This window comes from Oncorhynchus mykiss, chromosome 19 (assembly GCF_057628025.1).
Source record: "Oncorhynchus mykiss isolate SJ-2025 chromosome 19, ASM5762802v1, whole genome shotgun sequence".
Lineage (NCBI taxonomy): Eukaryota > Metazoa > Chordata > Actinopteri > Salmoniformes > Salmonidae > Oncorhynchus > Oncorhynchus mykiss.
This window is the reverse complement of record NC_143040.1, coordinates 72,232,966-72,253,597: the sequence shown is the minus strand read 5'-3', so window position 1 is coordinate 72,253,597 and position 20,632 is coordinate 72,232,966. Positions and strand designations below refer to the sequence as shown.

Sequence of the window (20,632 nt, the reverse complement as noted above, 5' to 3'; positions counted from 1 at the left end):
CCTATCTCTCTGATTTGGTCCTGCCGTACATACCTACACGTACGCTACGGTCACAAGACGCAGGCCTCCTAATTATCCCTAAAATTTCTAAGCAAACAGCTGGAGGCAGGGCTTTCTCCTATAGAGATCCATTTTTATGGAATGGTCTGCCTATTCATGTGAGACGCAGACTCGGCCTCAACCTTTAAGTCTTTAAGACTCATTTATTCAGTAGGTCCTATGATTGAGTTGGCGCCCCCTCGGGTTCGTGCCGTGGGGGAGGTCTTCGTGGGCTATACTCAGCCTTGTCTCAGGGTAGTAAGTTGGTGGTTGACAATATCCCTCTAGTGGTATTGGGGCTGTACCTTGGCAAAGTGGTTGGGGTTATATCCTGCCTGTTTGGCCCTGTCCGGGGGTATCATCGGATGGGGCCACAGTGTCTCCTGACCCCTCCTGTCTCAGCCTCCAGTATTTATGCTGCAGTAGTGTATGTGTCGGGGGGTTAGGGTCAGTCTGTTATATCTGGAGTATTTCTCCTGTCTTATCCGGTGTCTTGTGTGAATTTAAGTATGCTCTCTCTAATTCTCTCGGAGGACCTAAGCCCTAGGACCATGCCTCAGGACTACCTGGCCTAATGACTCGTTGCTGTCCCCAGTCCACCTGGTCGTGCTGCTGCTCCAGTTTCAACTGTTCTGCCTGGTACCTTGTCACTGGACCTTGTCCAGGACCTGCTGTTTTGGACTCTCTCTACCACACCTGCTGTCTCTAACTCTGAATGATGGGCTACGAAAAGCCAACTGACATTTATTCTTGAGGTGTTGGTACCTGTTGTACCCTCGACAACCACTGTGATTATTATCATCATCATCATCTGACCCTGCTACGCCACACAGCTCCTCAGACCCGGCCTTGGTCAGCAGTCCCAACAACTGATGCCAACCGCTTCATTGGATCAAAACTCCTCCCCCAAAAAGAAGCTAACTAGCTGGTAGTCAAACTTTCCAATAGACTTTCAACATTTTCCAAAACAACAAACTTTGCCCCAAACAACAAACCGAGTGCCGCTATTTTCCTCAACAGGGTAGATATTTGTTGAACATTTGTCAGGTGATTAACTCGAAAGATCTTTACATTTTTCACTATTGGAACCCTGTTACAAATAAGGGAATAGGGAAGATTTTGGAGACACACTCATTCACTCGTTGGTTATAGTTCATTGGGGGAGCGAGAGACAAAACACAAAACGGAAAACCAAACGGTACGAAAACCCCTGTTTATTCTGCCTCACTCCAAACTATCATATACACATGGCATGTCACATCAATACAGGAAGTAAGTACACAATCAATAACACTTAGAATCTGCTCTGAAAATGGGAGGTAACAAAAAGCAACAGAAAAAAAACTAGAGATTAAAAGAAAAGATCCATGTAAATAGATTCTAATAGATCCATGTAAATAGTTTCTTTTTGTAGACTTGGGGGGGGAAAGTGACATGTACTGTCCAGTAAGTAGATAGTCTAAGAGGCTAAAAAAAAAGGGGGTGAAGTTTCCCCCTAGCTACAGATCTAGAATCAGTTTCTACCCCCCCCCCCCCCCCAATCCAAACCTCAACCGTTAGTGGTTGACCCAAGATCAGCGTCTTAGGAGGCAACTTCACCTCTAGTGAACCGTGCAGGTGGAACTGCCCTGAAATCAGGTACGAAAGAAATCCAGTCTGTTGTTGATGTGGAAACCAGATTCAGTATTTCAACAAGTCTTACAAGACAATGTCCTTTCACAAGCAATGTGTCCCGGACACCAAAAAGGAGTGACCTTCAGATCCATATGAGGGAGAACCAACGTTAGATTTATTTATTTTAAAAAAAAACAACGTAGAAATAACAAAAAAAAAAGAAAAACAATTCAAAGTATGACTTTAAAAATTAAAAAGGTGGACAACTTTCTTCAAAGAGAGAAAAGTTCCTTCTCTTAATATTTCCTATCGGTTTTAAAATGGACAGTCTCTAGTGTACACACACACTTACCTCTCACACACACACACTTACACACTTACCTCTCTCTCACACACACTTACCTCTCTCTCACACACACTTACCTCTCTCTCACACACACACCTACCTCTCACACACACACCTACCTCTCACACACACACTTACCTCTCTCTCACACACACTTACCTCTCTCTCACACACACACCTACCTCTCACACACACACTTACCTCTCACACACACACTTACCTCTCTCTCACACACACTTACCTCACATCCCTCTCACACACTACTCAAACACACACTTACCTCACATCTCTCACTCACACACACACACACACTTACCTCTCTCTCACACACACACCTACCTCTCTCTCACACACACACCTACCTCTCTCTCACACACACACCTACCTCTGTCTCACACACACACCTACCTCTCTCTTACACACACACCTACCTCTCTCTCACACACACACCTACCACACACACTTACCTCACACACACTTACCTCACATCTCTCACACACACACACTTACCTCTCTCACACACACACCTCACATCCCTCTCACACACTCAAACACACACTTACCTCATCTCACACACACACACACACACCTCACACACACCTCACATCTCACACACACACCTCACATCTCACACACACACACACCTCTCATCTCTCACACACCTCACATCTCTCATCTCTCACACACCTCACATCTCTCATCTCTCACACCTCTCACACACACACACACACACACACACACACATACAGGTAGAATGGCCAACCAACACATGCAGGTGGTTCTGACTGACTGAGGGGTTAGGCTATTAGATCATTAGACCAAGCCCCCTCCTCTTCCTGTAGTTCATTAGACCACGGCCCCTCCTCTTCCTGTAGTTCATTAGACCAAGCCCTTCCTCTTCCTGTAGTTCTTTAGATCAAGCCCCTCCTCTTCTTGTAGTCCTCCAGGTTGAGAGACCTACGTGGAGCACCGTCCTTCACTGCCAGGGTGTTGGCGCTCACTGACAGAGACTTGGCTTCTGAAACACACCGGAGGAACAGCATTACTATGACACATCCTGTTGTTACAGCTCCGGGTGAAGTTGTCCCTTAGACGCTGACCTTGAATCAGTGTAGCTCCCCCCCCCCCCCTCACTATGGTTAACGTTGGGATTTGGGGGAGCTGATCCCAGATCTGTACCTCGGGAAAACGTCACGATGGAGAGGCATACTAGAACGCAGGATCAAGACAGCTAACCTGCCAAAATACTCTGAAATAACTTGAGATTTTTTTAGAAAGACAAGCTTGAAATTGGCATTGGCCTAATGGACTCAAACTAGCTTTCTTATTGAAAGATAAATAAATAAATAAATAAATACAAAAATCTGTTAATTCTGATTTATCGAAGTTAGCTGGCTAACTAATGATGATAATCTTTCCATTTCAAGACGATTTGATAAATATCTTTATACATGGGGCTCCGATACAATACAGGAACCATACGTTTAGTTTCAAATGATTAGATAAATATCTTTATACGGTCGTAGTCGGAAGTTTTACATACAGTCGTGGCCAAAAGTTTTGAGAATGACACAAATATTAATTTCCACAAAGTTTGCTGCTTCAAGTTGTCTTTAGATATTTTTTTATCAGATGTTACCATGGATAATTACCAAGTATAATTACAAGCATTTCGTAAGTGTCAATGAACTTCTGGGCCACATCCTGACTGACGGCAGCCCATTCTTGCATAATCAATGCTTGGAGTCTGTCAGAATTGGTGGGTTTTTGTTTGCCCACCCGCCTCTTGAGGATTGACCACAAATTCTCAATAAATTAAGGTCTGGGGAGTTCCCTGGCCATGGACCCAAAATATCGATGTTTTGTTCCCCGAGACACTTAGTTATCACTTTTGCCTTATGGCAAGGTGCTCCATCATGCTGGAAAAGGCATTGTTTGTCACCAAACTGTTCCTGGGTGGTTGGGAGAAGTTGCTCTCGGAGGTGGTGTTGGTACCATTCTTTATTCATGGCTGTGTTCTTTTGCAAAATTGTGAGTGAGCCCACTCCCTTGGCTGAGAAGCAACCCCACACATGAATGGTCTCAGGATGCTTTACTGTTGCCATAACAGGTAGCGCTCACCTCGTCTTCTCCGGATAAGCTTTTTTCCGGATGCCCCAAACAATCGGAAAGGGGATTCAGAGAAAACGACTTTACCCCAGTCCTCAGCAGTCCAATCCCTGTACCTTTTGCAGAATATCAGTCTGTCCCTGATGTTTTTCCTGGAGAGAAGTGGCTTCTTTGCTGCCCTTCTTGACACCAGGCAATTCTCCAAAAGTCTTCGCCTCACTGTGCGTGCAGATGCACTCACACCTGCCTGCTGCCATTCCTGAGCAAGCTCTGTACTGGTGGTGCCCCGATTCCGCAGCTGAATCAACTTTAGGAGACGGTCCTGGCGCTTGCTGGACTTTCTTAGGCGCCCTGAACCCTTATGCACAACAATTGAACCGCTCTCCTTGAAGTTCCTGATGATCCGATAAATGGTTGATTTAGCTGCAATCTTACTGGCATCCATGCCTGTGAAGCCCTTTTTGTGCAAAGCAATGATGACTGCACGTGTTTCCTTGCAGGTAACAATGGTTGACAGGGGAAGAACAATGATTCCAAGCACCACCATCCTTTTGAAGCTTCCAGTCTGTTATTCAAACTCAATCAGCATGACAGAGTCTCCAGCCTTGTCCTCGTCAACACTTAGCTGTGTTAACAAGAGAATCACTGATATGTCAGCTGGTCCTTTTGTGGCAGGGCTGAAATGCAGTGGAAATGTTTTTTGGGGATTCAGTTCATTTGCATGGCAAAGAGGGACTTTGCAATTAATTGCAATTCATCTGATCACTCTTCATAACATTCCGGAGTACATGCAAATTGCCATCATACAAACTGAGGCAGCAGACTTTGTGAAAATTCATATGTGTGTCATTCAAAACTTTTGGCAACACCTGTACACTTTAGCCAAAGACATTTAAACTCAGTTTCACAATTCCTGACATTTAATCCTAGTAAAAATTCCCTGTCTTAGGTCAGTTAGGATCACCACTTTAGTTTAAGAATGTGAAATGTCAGAATAATAGTAGAGAATGATTTATTTCAGCTTTTATTTCATTCATCACATTCCCAGTGGGTCAATTAGTATTTGGTAGCATTGCCTTTAAATTCAATTAGTATTTGGTAGCATTGCCTTTAAATTGTTTAACTTGGGTCAAACATTTGGGGTAGCCTTCCACAAGCTTCCAACAATAAGTTGGGTGAATTTTGTCCCATTCCTCCTGACAGAGCTGGTGTAACTGAGTCAGGTTTGTAGGCCTCCTTGCTCATGCTTTTTCAGTTCAGCCCACAAATGTTTGATAAGATGCACTAACATTTGTTGCACAAACACATTTTCTAATTTCCATTAAAATCTGCTGCTGATGGTCATGAGCAGAGCCTCTCTGAGCTGTGTGTCTGAGCTGTGGTCACTGATCTATATACCCCATAATGTCAAAGTGGAATTAAGTTTTCATTAAATTAATTTAAAAAATGTATAGTATTCAACCTCTGTTATGGCACGCCTAAATAAGTTCAGGAGTAAAAACGATACTTAACAAGTCACAACCGAGTTGGTAGACAATAGTGCTTTCATCGGCAGGGTTGTGGGTTCGATTCCCACGGGGGACCAGTATATAAAAAATAAAAAAAGTATGAAAATGTACTCACTATTGTCTCTCTGGATAAGAGCTAAATGACATTAAATATATACACTGTTCAAAAGTGTGGGGTCATTTAGAAATTTACTTGTTTTTGGAGAGAGAAAAAAAAGCACATTTTTGGTCCATTAAAATAACATCAAATTGATCAGAAATACAGTGTAGACATTGTTAATGTTGTAAATGACTATTGTAGCTGGAATTGGAAGATTTGTAATGGAATATCTACATAGGTGTACAGAGGCCCATTATCAGCAACCATCACTCCTGTGTTCCTATGGCACGTTGTGTTAGCTAATCCAAGTTTATCATTTTAAAAAAGGCTAATTGATCATTAGAAAACCCTTTTGCAATTATGTTAGCACAGCTGAAAGCTGAAAACTGTTGTGCTAATTAAAGAAGCAATAAAACTGTCCTTCTTTAGACTAGTTGAGTATCTGGAGCATCAGCATTTGTGGGTTCGATTACAAGCTCAAAATGGACAGAAACAAAGTACTTTCTTCTGAAACTCGTCAGTCTATTCTTGTTCTGAGAAATGAAGGCTATTCCATGCGAAAAATTGCCAAGAATCTGAAGATCACGTACAAAGCTGTGTACCACTCCCTTCACAGAACAGCACAAACTGGCTCTAAGCAGAATAGAAAGAGAAGTGGGGAAGCCCCGGTGCACAACTGAGCAAGAGGGCAAGTACATTAGAAAAAACAGATGCCTCACAAGTCCTCAACTGACAGCTTCATTAAATAGTACCCCTAAAAACACCCGTCTGAACGTCAACAGTGAAGAGGTGACTCCAGGATTCCCTAATCAAGCTAAACACAATACCCCATTGTGACGTCACAATACATCATAATGACATCACAATACCCCATTGTGACATCACAGTACATCATAATAACAAAGTGAAAACAGGTTTTCAGAAATGTATGCACATTTATTAAAAATAAAAAAACAGAAATACCTTATTTACATAAGTATTCAGACCCTTTACTCAGTACTTTGTTGAAGCACCTTTGGCAGCGATTACAGCCTTGAGTCTTCTTGGGTTTGACGCTACAAGCTTGGCATACCTGTATTTGGGGAGTTTCTCCCTTCCTTCTTCTCTGCAGATCCTCTCTAGCTCTGTCAGGTTGGATGGGGAGTGTCGCTGCACAATTATTTTCAGGTCTCTCCAGAGATGTTTAATTGGGTTCAAGTCTGGGCCACTCAAGGACATTGAGACTGAAGTTGTCTTGGCTATGTGCTTTGTGTCGTTCTCCTGTTGGAAAGTGAACCTTCGCCCCAGTCTGAGGTACTGAGCAAGCTTTCATCAAGGATCTCTCTGCACTTTCATCTTTCCTTCAATCTTGACTCATCTCCCAGTCCCTGCCGCTGAAAAACATCCCCACAGCATGATGCTGCCACCACCATGTGTTCACTGGTTTCATCAGATCAGAGAATCTTGTTTCTCATGGTCTGAGAGTTCTTTAGGTGCTTTTTGGCAAACTCCAAGCAGGCTGTCATGGAGGCCACTTCTCAGTAAAAGGCACGTCTGGCCAATCTACCATGAAGGTCTGATTGGTGGAGAGCTGCAGAGATGGGAGAACCTTCCTGAAGGACAACCATCTCCTTCCAGACACTGGAGCTCTGTCAGAGTGACCATCGGGTTCTTGGTCACTTCCCTGACCAAGGCCCTTCTCCCCTGATTGCTCAGTTTGGCCAGATGGCCAGCTCTTGGAAGAGTCTCGGTGGTTCCAAACTTCTTCCATTTAACAATGACGGAAGCCACTGTGACCACGGGGACTGACGCGTATCGGTGAATTTTTACATTCCTAATGCACTGATGCTGCTTTGTAGTATACTATATACTTGTATATATGGTCTAGCAGCACCACTACCGACCCCACATCACAAATGTAACAATCCCCCTGGAGACGGGGGTTCGACCCGTGAACCCACCACTTTATGCGCGTTACATATGAACTTCACCTGCGTTGGGAACCTGTAGGTCAATCTTGACGTCAAAGTCGTGGACTTTAAAGAGGTCCTCTGATAGGTCGCTGGTGTTCTTAGTAGGGTCGATGACTTTGAGAGCAGCCTGTCCTGCTCCCCTGCCCATCTCAAACTCCAAGTCCATCTCTTTGCCTGACCCTTCTCCGTACTTCTCATTGAGGTGTTGGAGGATAGCTGCATGGACTGAAGGGTCTCTGGCCTGCCAAAACACAAACAGACAGACACACAAGTTAATCTGAATATTATACAGCATGGCTGCATCCCAAATAGAGACTTACGTTAGACAGAGAGAGAGACAGAGACTTACGTTAGACAGAGAGCGAGAGACAGAGAGCGAGAGACAGAGAGCGAGAGACAGAGAGCGAGAGACAGAGAGAGAGACAGAGAGAGAGACAGAGACTTACGTTAGACAGAGAGAGAGAGAGACGAGCGAGAGACAGAGAGCGAGAGACAGAGAGCGAGAGACAGAGAGCGAGAGACAGAGAGCGAGAGACAGAGAGCGAGGGACAGAGAGCGAGGGACAGAGAGCGAGGGACAGAGAGCGAGGGACAGAGAGCGAGGGACAGAGAGCGAGGGACAGAGAGCGAGAGACAGAGAGCGAGAGACAGAGAGCGAGAGACAGAGAGCGAGAGACAGAGAGCGAGAGACAGAGAGCGAGAGACAGAGAGCGAGAGACAGAGAGCGAGAGAGAGGAAGAGACTTACGTTAGACACCATGGTCGGTTTGCACTGCCGTCTAGTAAACGGGTCCATCTGCAACTTGGCATTCTGTCCTTCAGCCTGAAAGAGAAATAGTATATATAATAGGCATAATAATAATTTAAAATGTAACGTAACAATGTAATAAGCAATAGAATATAAATATACACTGAATAAAAATATAAACTATAAAATATATAAAATATAAACTCAACATGTAAAGTGTTGGTCCCATGAGCTGAAATAAAAGATCCCAGAAATGTTCCATATTCGCACACAAAGCTTATTTCTCTCAAATTCTGTGCACAAATGTGTTCACATCCCTGTTAGTGAGCATTTCTCCTTTGTCAAGATAATCCATCCACCTGCCAGGTGTGGCATAGTCAAGAAGCTGATTAAACAGCATTATCATTACACAGGTGCACCTCAAAATCAAAATGTTATTTGTTATTTCACCTTACAGTGAAATGCTTCCTGTCAAGCCCTTAACCAACAATGCAGTTAAGAAAGTTACTCAAACTGAATATAAAGAAAAAAATAGAACAATAAATAATTAATTAATTAACTATAAAATAGTAGCTATAATACTATAATAATAGTAGGGACAAAAGGCCACTAAAATGTGCAGTTTTGTCACACAACACAATGCCACAGAAGTTTCAAGTTGAGGGAGTGTGCAATTGGCACGCTGACTGCAGGAATGTCCACCAGAGCTGTTGCCAGATCATTGAATGTTCATTTCTCTACCATAAGCCGCCTCCAACGTCATTTAAGAGAATGGAGCAGTACGTCCAACCAGCCTCACAACAGTGTGTATTGCATCTTGTGGGCGAGCGGTTTGCTGATGTCAACATTGTGAACAGAGTGCCCCATGGTGGTGGTGGGGTTATGGTATGGGGCAGGCATAAACTATGGACAACGAACACAATTGCATTTTATCGATGGCAATTTGAATGCAGAGAGATACCGTGACGAGATCCAGATGTCGTGCCATTCATCCACCCACCATCACCTCATGTTTCAGCATGATAATGCACGGCCCCATGTCTCAAGGATCTGTACACAATTCCTAGAAGCTGAAAATGTCCCAGTTCTTCCGTGGCCTGCATACTCACAAGACACGTCACCCGTTGAGCCTGTTTGGGATGCTCTGGATCGACGTGTATGACAGCGTGTTCCAGTTCCTGCCAATATCCAGGAACTTCGCACAGCCGTTGAAGAGGAGTGGGACAACATTCCACATGGCCACAATCAACATCCTGATCAACTCTATGTGAAGGAGATGTGTTGTCACACAGCCGTTGAAGAGGAGTGGGACAACATTCCACAGGCCACAATCAACATCCTGATCAACTCTGTGTGAAGGAGATGTGTCGCGCTGCACGAGGCAAATGGTGATCACACCAGATACTGACTGGTTTTCTGATCAACACCCCTACTTGTGTTTAAGGGATCTGTGACCAACAGATGGACATCTGTATTCCCAGTCATGTTTCCTCATTAGAACTGTAACTCATCCAAAGATTAGGGCCTCATGAGTTTATTTTAATTGACTGATTTCCCTATATGAACTGTAACTCAGTAAAATCTATGAAATTGTTGCATGTTGCGTTTATATTTTTTTGTTCAGTGTAGATTTATAACAAAACCAAAACTAACGGATTAAAAACAATTGCGTACTGCAGCGCCAGCTGTGCCATCAGAGTCCCTGGGTTTGCGCCCAGGCTCTGTCGTAACCGGCCGCGACCGGGAGGTTCGTGGGGCGACGCACAATTGGCCTAGCGTCGTCCGGGTGAGGGAAGGATTGGTCGGTAGGGATCTCCTTGTCTCATCGCGCACCAGCGACTCCCGTGGCGGGCCGGGCGCAGTGCGCGCTAGCCAAGGTTGCCAGGTGAACGGTGTAGCCTCCGACACATTGGTGCGGCTGGCTTCCGGGTTGGATGCGCGCTGTGTTAATTTAAGAAGCAGTACGGCTGGTTGGGTTGTGTATCAGAGGACGCATGACATTCAGCCTTCGTCTCTCCCGAGCCCGTACGGGAGTTGTAGCAATGAGACAAGATAGTAGCTACTACAACAATTGGACACCACGAAATTGGGGAGAAAAAGGTAAGGGTAAAATTCAAAAAATAAAAAATAAACATAATGACAGATATTTAGTTCAGATGGAGGCTGGGATACTTACGACTAGAGCCTTCTCAGACTCCACGATGTTCCAGCTACGATTCCTCTGGTTGATGTAGCTGGAGGAGACAGATGGACAGAGAGGTTTAGATACATTCAGAGGAGACAGATGGCCAGAGAGGTTTAGATACATTCAGAGGAGACAGATGGCCAGAGAGGTTTAGATACATTCAGAGGAGACAGATGGCCAGAGAGGTTTAGATACATTCAGAGGAGACAGATGGCCAGAGAGATTTAGATACATTCAGAGGAGACAGATGGACAGAGAGGTTTAGATACATTCAGAGGAGACAGATGGACAGAGAGGTTTAGATACATTCAGAGGAGACAGATGGCCAGAGAGATTTAGATACATTCAGAGGAGACAGATGGACAGAGAGGTTTAGATACATTCAGAGGAGACAGATGGACAGAGAGGTTTAGATACATTCAGAGGAGACAGATGGACAGAGAGGTTTAGATACATTCAGAGGAGACAGATGGCCAGAGAGATTTAGATACATTCAGAGGAGACAGATGGCCAGAGAGATTTAGATACATTCAGAGGAGACAGATGGACAGAGAGGTTTAGATACATTCAGAGGAGACAGATGGCCAGAGGTTTAGATACATTCAGAGGAGACAGATGGCCAGAGAGGTTTAGATACATTCAGAGGAGACAGATGGCCAGAGAGGTTTAGATACATTCAGAGGAGACAGATGGACAGAGAGGTTTAGATACATTCAGAGGAGACAGATGGCCAGAGGTTTAGATACATTCAGAGGAGACAGATGGACAGAGAGGTTTAGATACATTCAGAGGAGACAGATGGCCAGAGAGATTTAGATACATTCAGAGGAGACAGATGGACAGAGAGGTTTAGATACATTCAGAGGAGACAGATGGACAGAGAGGTTTAGATACATTCAGAGGAGACAGATGGACAGAGAGGTTTAGATACATTCAGAGGAGACAGATGGACAGAGAGGTTTAGATACATTCAGAGGAGACAGATGGCCAGAGAGATTTAGATACATTCAGAGGAGACAGATGGACAGAGAGATTTAGATACATTCAGAGGAGACAGATGGACAGAGAGGTTTAGATACATTCAGAGGAGACAGATGGCCAGAGAGATTTAGATACATTCAGAGGAGACAGATGGCCAGAGAGGTTTAGATACATTCAGAGGAGACAGATGGACAGAGAGGTTTAGATACATTCAGAGGAGACAGATGGCCAGAGAGGTTTAGATACATTCAGAGGAGACAGATGGCCAGAGAGGTTTAGATACATTCAGAGGAGACAGATGGCCAGAGAGATTTAGATACATTCAGAGGAGACAGATGGCCAGAGAGGTTTAGATACATTCAGAGGAGACAGATGGCCAGAGAGGTTTAGATACATTCAGAGGAGACAGATGGCCAGAGAGATTTAGATACATTCAGAGGAGACAGATGACCAGAGAGGTTTAGATACATTCAGAGGAGACAGATGGCCAGAGAGATTTAGATACATTCGGAGAAATGTATTATTCAGAAAGTATTCAAAGTATTCAAACCCCTTGACTTTCTCCACTTTGTTACGTTACAGACTTATTCTAAAATAATTATTCATCAATCTACACACAATACCCAATAATGACAAAAGCAAAAAACAGTTTTTTTTAGAATGTTGGCAAATTTATTTTAAAAAAAATCTCAAACTGAAATATGACATTTCCATAAACATTCAGACCCTTTACTCAGAACTTTGTTGAAGCACCATCGGTGGCGATTACAGCCTCCAGTTTTCTTGGGTATGATGCTCCCTGCTTGGCATACCTGTATTTGGGGAGTGTCTCCACGTTCTTCTCTGCAGATCCTCTCAAGCTCTGTCAGGTTGGATGGGGAGTGTCGCTGTACAGCTATTTTCAGGTCTCTCAGGAAATGTTTGATCAGGTTCAAGTCGGGGCTCTGGCTGGTCCACTCAAGGACATTCAGAGACTTGTCCCGAAGCCACTCCTGCATTGTCTTGGCTGGGTGCTTAGGGTCGTTTCTTGTTGGAAAGTGAGGCTTCGCCCCAGTCTGAGGTCCTGAGCAAGTTTTCTTCAAGAATCTCTCTGCACTTTGTTCCGTTCATCTTTCCCGCAATCCTGACTAGTCTCTCAGTCACTGCCGCTGAAAAACATGCCACAGCATGATGCTGCCACCACCATGCTTCACTGTAGGGATGGTGCCAGGTTTCCTCCAAATGTGTACGCTTTGCATTCAGGCCAAAGAGTTCAATCTTGGTTTCATCAGATCAGAGAATCTTGTTTCTCATGGTCTGAGAGTCCTTTAGATGTCATTTGGCAAACTCCAACTGGGCTGTCATGTGCCTTTTACTGAGGGGTGGCTTCCGTTCGGCCACTCGGCCATAAAGGCCTCATTGGTGGAGTACTGCAGAAATGGTCATCCTTCTGGAAGGTTCTCTCATCTCCACAGAGGAACCCTGGAGTTCTGTCAGAGTGACCATCGGGTTCTTGGTCACCTCCCTGATCAAGGCCCTTCTGCCCCGATTGCGCAATTTGGCCGGGCTGCCAGCTCTAGGAAGAGTCTTGGTGGTTCCAAACTTCTTCCATTTAAGAATGATGGAGGCCACGGTGATCTTGGGGACCTTCAATGCTGCAGACATTTGTTTGGTACCCTTCCCCAGATCTGTGCCTCGACACAATCCTGTCTCGGAGCTCTACGGACAATTATTTCGACCTCATGGTTTGGTTTTTGATCTGACATGCACTGTCAACTGTGGGACCTTATATAGTCAGGAGTGTGTGCCTTTCCAAATCATGTCCAATCAATTGAATTTACCACAGGTGGACTCCAATCAAGTTGTAGAAACATCTCAAGGATGATCAATGGAAACAGGATGCACCAGAGCTCAATTCCGATTCTCATAGCAAAGGGTCTGAATATTTATGTAAATAAGGTATCTTTTATTTGTAATAAATGTACAAACATTTCTAAAAACATGTTTTCACTTTGTCATTATGGGGTATTGTGATGTCATTATGGGGTATTGTGATGTCATTATGGGGTATTGTGATGTCATTATGGGGTATTGTGATGTCATTATGGAGTATTGTGATGTCATTATGGAGTATTGTGTGATGAGTTTGATATTCCTTTAAAATAAATATAGGTTCTTATTCTGGTGACATGGTGATCGATGCTTGGCTGCTGTTGAACAAATATTCTCGCTCTTATCCATAACAATCTCATCATATAAGCTAGCCGCGCCGCACCGGTTGTTGTAAAACAGATTAAAGGGATAATCACTGCGCTAGTTAGCAGTTAGCGCCAGTTAGCAGTTAGCGCCAGTTAGCAGTTAGCGCCAGTTAGCAGTTAGCGCCAGTTAGCAGTTAGCGCCAGTTAGCAGTTAGCGCCAGTTAGCAGTTAGCGCCAGTTAGCAGTTAGCGCCAGTTAGCTCCAGAAACAACCTTCAAACTGCACGCAGAGACATAAAATAGTATCCACGAGTTCATCTGACTCCGGGTAAGTTGCAAAATATCCCGTTTAACGTGTTGTGAGGACATTTACATTTAATTCAATGTTTCTTCACTTTAAAAAAAAAAACATTGTAAAAGTCAGGTTTACCTCATGCGTGTTTCATTGGGCCCAAAATTGGATCTTACTATACAAACATTGCTATGTACGTACATTCATCACCCCCCCCCTCCCCCCCAACAACAGCTCAGTTTCACAAGCGATGCACTTCTACTCAGGTCGATTTTAAAACTGTTCGTACAATGAAGACGCTAAACAAGTGAAGTTGTATAATATGATTATTGTGTTTACCTGATGGCAGAGATGTTTTTGGTCCTCTGTCTGTCCAGATGCTCGGCCCTCTCCTCCAACTCATTCAGCTGGTCCTGGATCTCTTTGGCTCGGTCTCCTTCTCCACTCTCCTCAGCCATAGCCTGGAAGAAGACACAAGTCAAGTTCATTTGTCCTGCAACAGGATACACATGGTACGCAGGACAATGAAATGCTGATCTGCAGGTATAAGGTGGACACCACATGAACAATAAATGGAATCAGAAAATACAACTCTATGGAATCAACAGAGTGTACACACACTGCACACACACCGCACACACACCGTACACACACACCGTACACAGGAGATGTTAATTTATCTACCTTATCTTTGAGTAGTGATGTTTTCTTCATGGCGTAGTTTGAAGGAGCCTTTCTGAATCTGTCTTTCTCTTTAACAATCTGTGGATCAACAAACAAGGTCAAAGTTCAACACTGTAATGAACATCATTAATATGGCACAGAATAGGTATGACCGGGAAATAAGACCAACATTACATCCCCAATGGCACCCTATTCCCTATATAGTGCACTACTTTAGACCAGAGCCCTATTCCCTATGTAGTGCACTACTTTAGACCAGAGCCCTATTCCCTATGTAGTGCACTACTTTAGACCAGAGCCCTATTCCCTATATAGTGCACTACTTTAGACCAGAGCCCTATTCCCTATATAGTGCACTACTTTAGACCAGAGCCCTATTCCCTATATAGTGCACTACTTTAAACCAGAGGTCTATGGGCACTACATAAGGAACAGGGTCCCCGGTCTAAAGTAGTGCTCTATATAGGGAAAGGAGGTGATATTTGAGACGGACAGATACTCACGTCCTCGATGTCTTTGTCGTTGAATTTGTAGTTACAAGCCTCTTTGATGACCTGTTCCTTCTTATTGATCTCATCTAGAGTGGGAACCTGCATACTGGCTATGATCATCTGTAGACAGAGAGGAGAAACATCAAGAGAGACTCTGCTCTCCGACAGGGCCGACGCAACCAGGTATAACAGAACCCTGCTCCTTCTTATTGATCTCATCTAGAGTGGGAACCTGCATACTGGCCATGATCATCTGTAGACAGAGAGGAGAAACATCAAGAGAGACTCTGCTCTCCGACAGGGCCGACGCAACCAGGTATAACAGAACCCTGCTCCTTCTTATTGATCTCATCTAGAGTGGGAACCTGCATACTGGCTATGATCATCTGTAGACAGAGAGGAGACATATCAAGAGAGACTCTGCTCTCCGACAGGGCCGACGCAACCAGGTATAACAGAACCCTGCTCCTTCTTATTGATCTCATCTAGAGTGGGAACCTGCATACTGGCTATGATCATCTGTAGACAGAGAGGAGAAACATCAAGAGAGACTCTGCTCTCCGACAGGGCCGACGCAACCAGGTATAACAGAACCCTGCTCCTTCTTATTGATCTCATCTAGAGTGGGAACCTGCATACTGGCTATGATCATCTGTAGACAGAGAGGAGAAACATCAAGAGAGACTCTGCTCTCCGACAGGGCCGACGCAACCAGGTATAACAGAACCCTGCTCCTTCTTATTGATCTCATCTAGAGTGGGAACCTGCATACTGGCTATGATCATCTGTAGACAGAGAGGAGAAACATCAAGAGAGACTCTGCTCTCCGACAGGGCCGACGCAACCAGGTATAACAGAACCCTGCTCCTTCTTATTGATCTCATCTAGAGTGGGAACCTGCATACTGGCTATGATCCACAACATTCATCTTTCCCAGTCACTTTGGATATTCCCTTGGCAAGATTTGTAACAATAGACTAGTAGTCTACCAGGAGGAGGAGTTCAAGCAACCATGCTCCTCTATCCACAATCAGCACGTTCCCTCTGGTACTTCCTCAAGTCAACCATCCAACCAACCAGAAATCTCAATTTCCCACTTCCTCAAGTCAACCATCCAATCAGCATGCTCCTTCCAGTCAACTCACCGCCTCCTTCCACTTCATGAACTCGTTTTCTGTGAACTCTTGATTGGACACAAACTCCAGTCTGAAGACTCGGGTATCACCACCATGCCTAGAGGAGAGAGATTATGGGACGGGGCACAGAGAAACCGTCACAGACGAAGAGACAGAAATAGCGAAACGGGAAGAGAGGAGGAGAGAAACAGGAAGAGGAGAGAGAGAGAGAAACAGGAAGAGGAGAGAGAGAGAGAAACAGGAAGAGGAGGTGGAGAGAAAGCGGAAGAAGAGAAGCCAAGGGTAGTAGCAGGTAAGAGGAGAGAGAAACAGGAAGAGGAGGTGGAGAGAAACAGGAAGAAGAGAAGCCAAGAGTAGTAGCAGGTAAGAGGAGCGAGAAACAGGAAGAGGAGGTGGAGAGAAACAGGAAGAAGAGAAGCCAAGGGTAGTAGCAGGTAAGAGGAGAGAGAAACAGGAAGAGGAGGTGGAGAGAAACAGGAAGAAGAGAAGCCAAGGGTAGTAGCGGGTAAGAGGAGAGAGAAACAGGAAGAGGAGGTGGAGAGAAACAGGAAGAAGAGAAGCCAAGAGTAGTAGCAGGTAAGAGGAGAGAGAAACAGGAAGAGGAGGTGGAGAGAAACAGGAAGAAGAGAAGCCAAGGGTAGTAGCAGGTAAGAGGAGAGAGAAACAGGAAGAGGAGGTGGAGAGAAACAGGAAGAAGAGAAGCCAAGGGTAGTAGCAGGTAAGAGGAGAGAGAAACAGGAAGAGGAGGTGGAGAGAAACAGGAAGAAGAGAAGCCAAGGGTAGTAGCAGGTAAGAGGAGAGAGAAACAGGAAGAGGAGGTGGAGAGAAACAGGAAGAAGAGAAGCCAAGGGTAGTAGCGGGTAAGAGGAGAGAGAAACAGGAAGAGGAGGTGGAGAGAAACAGGAAGAAGAGAAGCCAAGGGTAGTAGCAGGTAAGAGGAGAGAGAAACAGGAAGAGGAGGTGGAGAGAAACAGGAAGAAGAGAAGCCAAGGGTAGTAGCGGGTAAGAGGAGAGAGAAACAGGAAGAGGAGGTGGAGAGAAACAGGAAGAAGAGAAGCCAAGGGTAGTAGCAGGTAAGAGGAGAGAGAAACAGGAAGAGGAGGTGGAGAGAAACAGGAAGAAGAGAAGCCAAGGGTAGTAGCGGGTAAGAGGAGAGAGAAACAGGAAGAGGAGGTGGAGAGAAACAGGAAGAAGAGAAGCCAAGGGTAGTAGCAGGTGAGAGGCGAGTAGTTTTAAATGAAGGATGTCGTACTGTAACTGTAGTCCTTTGTTCGTCCGGGTGGTTCCCAACTGGTACACTTTAGCCGTCTCTACCACGTCAACTATTTCAGCCACCTTATCACAGGGAATTACAAGAAATACTCATTATTGAACAGAACTGAAAATATCAAAGTTAAATCGGAAATAAGTTTCCCAGACACGGAGATTCAACATTGAGCAGGGTGTTCAGTCTAGGACCAGGTTTAAACATGCACTCAAGATATTTAAAAATAATAATAATAATTAAATAACTTTTACTGTTGTAAATAATATCCCACGAATTAACACAGTAATGTACACACACATAAGGGTAAAGAAAATATATGTTTTGACCAAAATAGTTTTTTTTCTCCATTTTTGTTTTTTGACACAAGTGCAAACTTCAAGGAGTGGTAGGCCGGTGTCCTCTGATGTCATCAGCCTCCATCTTGCCTGAGGAACTAACGAGGAGCAATAGAGAACTAACGAGGAAGCCCCCCCCCCCCCCCACGCCGTGTGGATACCTGGACCACCTATTGAGATGTGCCTTTAGTTCAGTAAATCAGGTGATAAATGAGGTGAAAAAAGGAGTGGGGTAGGACTTTAATCTGTCTCATGGGGAAACAGCCCCAATAAATGCATCTTGTTACCCTGTAAACTGGTTTGCTACTACTGTTCCCGATGCCGATCCGTACGAAGCAGCCGCTGACGGTCTTCTGGAAGAACGGCATGTGGCACCAGCGCTCCAGTTTGTGTCGGGACAGACGGACACGGTTCAGCTCGTCTGGCAGTGACACGGGCTGAGACTTTGGTGGCGTCTCCTCTTTCCTGGAAACATCCCGAGACAGAAAACATAGAAACACTGGTCACCGATCGTTGGTCACAGATCGTTGGTCAAGCAGAACGGTTTCAAATAGTCAAAAAATATATATATATTTTTTTAAGTTACAAGGTTACTGAAATGAGATTTCTTAGACCAACTAAATATTGAAGACCAAATTCAACAAAGTAATTTAGACCTATTAAGGAACTACTAATTTGCAGTGTTTAACATTGAGCTCCAGTACTACTAGGAACATTTAAAAAATAAACCCACAGCTGATGGATAGATACTCACTCTTCGTCTTCGGAATAAGATGAAGAGCGTGAACTGCGATCGCTCTTTACTGAGGATTTGTCTTCGTCCTCCTCCTCTTCCTCCTCCTCGTCGTCAGAGTACACCTCGCTGGTCTTCAGGGGCTGCCGTTTCGCCAGGAGCTCCGCTGTCCTCGTTTTCTTTTTCTCTCTCTCCGCTTTCAGTTCCTCCATGGCCTGAGACTTTTTATCCAGCTTCTCGTCCCGTTTAGTTCTCCTCTCCTTGTTGTGGGACATAACCTAACACAATAAAAAGTATTTAAAATGACTTTTTCCACATTGTGTTACATTACAGCCTTATTCTAAAATGGATTAAATAATTTTTCCCCCCTCATCAATCTACACACAATACCCCATAATGGCAAAGCTGAGTTTTTTTTTAGATCTTTTGGCAAATATATTTTTAAAAACAAACAGAAATAGCTTATTTACATAAGTATTCAGACCCTTTGCTATGAGACTTAAAATTTAGCTCAGGTTCCTGGTTCCATAGATCATCTTTGAGATGTTTCTACAAATTGACTGGAGTCCATCTGTGGTAAATGCAATTGATTGGACATGATTTGGAAAGGCACACAGCTGTCTATATAAGGTCCCACAGTTGACATGGTTTGGTTTTTTGTGCTGACATGCACTGGGGTCGAAATAATTGTGTCGAGGCACAGATCTGGGGAAGGGTACCAACAAATGTCTGCAGCATTGAAGTTCCCCAAGAACACAGTGGCCTCCATCATTCTTAAATGGAAGAAGTTTGGAACCACCAAGACACTTCCTAGAGCTGGCCGCCCAGCCAAACTGAGCAATCGGGGGAGAAGGGCCTTGGTCAGGGAGGTGACCAAGAACCTGATTGTCACTCTGACAAAGATTCAGAGTTCCTCTGTGGAGATGGGAGAAACTTCCAGAAGGACAACCATCTCTGCAGCACTCCACCAATCAGGCCTTTATGGTAGAGGGGCCAGATTGAAGCCACTCCTCAGTAAAAAAGGCACATTACAGTCCGCTTAGAGTTTGCCAAAAGCCACCTAAAGACTCTCAGACCATGAGAAACAAGATTCTCTGGTCTGATGAAACCAAGATTGAACTCCTTGGCCTGAATGCCAAGTATCATGTCAGGAGGAAACCTGGCACCATGATGGCAGCATCATCATGCTGTGGGGGATGGTTTTCAGAGGCAGGGACTGGGAGACTAGTCGGGATCGAGGGAAAGATGAACCGAGCAAAGTAAAGAGAGAGATCCTTGATGAAAACCTGCTCCAGAGCACTCAGGACCTCAGACTGGGGCGAAGGGTCACCTTCCAACATACGAATGACCCTAAGCACACAGCATATCTACCTCAAATACCTTATTATGATCTATCCTGATGTCTAGTCACTTTACCCTGCCTTCAAGTACATATCTACCTCTAATACCTTATTATTATCTATCCTGATGACTAGTCACTTTACCCTGCCTTCATGTACTACATATCTACCTCTAATACCTTATTATTATCTATCCTGATGTCTAGTCACTTTACCCTGCCTTCATGTACATATCTACCTCAAATACATTATTATCTATCCTGATGTCTAGTCACTTTACCCTGCCTTCATGTACATATCTACCTCAAATACCTTATTATTATCTATCCTGATGTCTAGTCACTTTACCCTGCCTTCATGTACATATCTACCTCTAATACCTTATTATTATCTATCCTGATGTCTAGTCACTTTACCCTGCCTTCAGGTACATATCTACCTCAAATACCTTATTATTATCTATCCTGATGTCTAGTCACTTTACCCTGCCTTCATGTACACATCTACCTCAAATACCTTATTATTATCTATCCTGATGTCTAGTCACTTTACCCTCCTTCATGTACATATCTACCTCTAATACCTTATTATTATCTAT

The 20,632-nt window shown here is 44.3% G+C and overlaps 1 protein-coding gene across 4 annotated transcripts in view; it reads right to left on the bottom strand.

Moving 5' to 3' along the window:
• Positions 1-1,233: 1,233 nt before the first annotated feature.
• Positions 1,234-20,632, bottom strand: part of LOC110498408 (RNA polymerase-associated protein RTF1 homolog) — a 27,168-nt gene continuing 7,769 nt past the window's right edge. For 2 of the 4 annotated variants that reach the window (XM_090211681.1, XM_090211682.1), the window contains exons 6-16: positions 18,716-18,972; positions 18,249-18,426; positions 17,612-17,694; positions 16,369-16,456; positions 15,236-15,343; positions 14,733-14,810; positions 14,388-14,509; positions 10,591-10,648; positions 8,415-8,489; positions 7,687-7,909; positions 1,234-3,017 (exon numbers count right to left, since the gene is read on the bottom strand). In XM_090211681.1, the coding sequence (XP_090067807.1) occupies positions 2,911-3,017; positions 7,687-7,909; positions 8,415-8,489; positions 10,591-10,648; positions 14,388-14,509; positions 14,733-14,810; positions 15,236-15,343; positions 16,369-16,456; positions 17,612-17,694; positions 18,249-18,426; positions 18,716-18,972 (1,377 nt within the window). In that variant the 3' untranslated portion in view covers positions 1,234-2,910. Of the gene's footprint in view, positions 3,018-7,686; positions 7,910-8,414; positions 8,490-10,590; positions 10,649-14,387; positions 14,510-14,732; positions 14,811-15,235; positions 15,344-15,812; positions 16,009-16,368; positions 16,457-17,611; positions 17,695-18,248; positions 18,427-18,715; positions 18,973-20,632 lie in introns of those variants that run through there. The other 2 variants (XR_016489104.1, XM_090211683.1) reach the window with 2 other exon arrangements.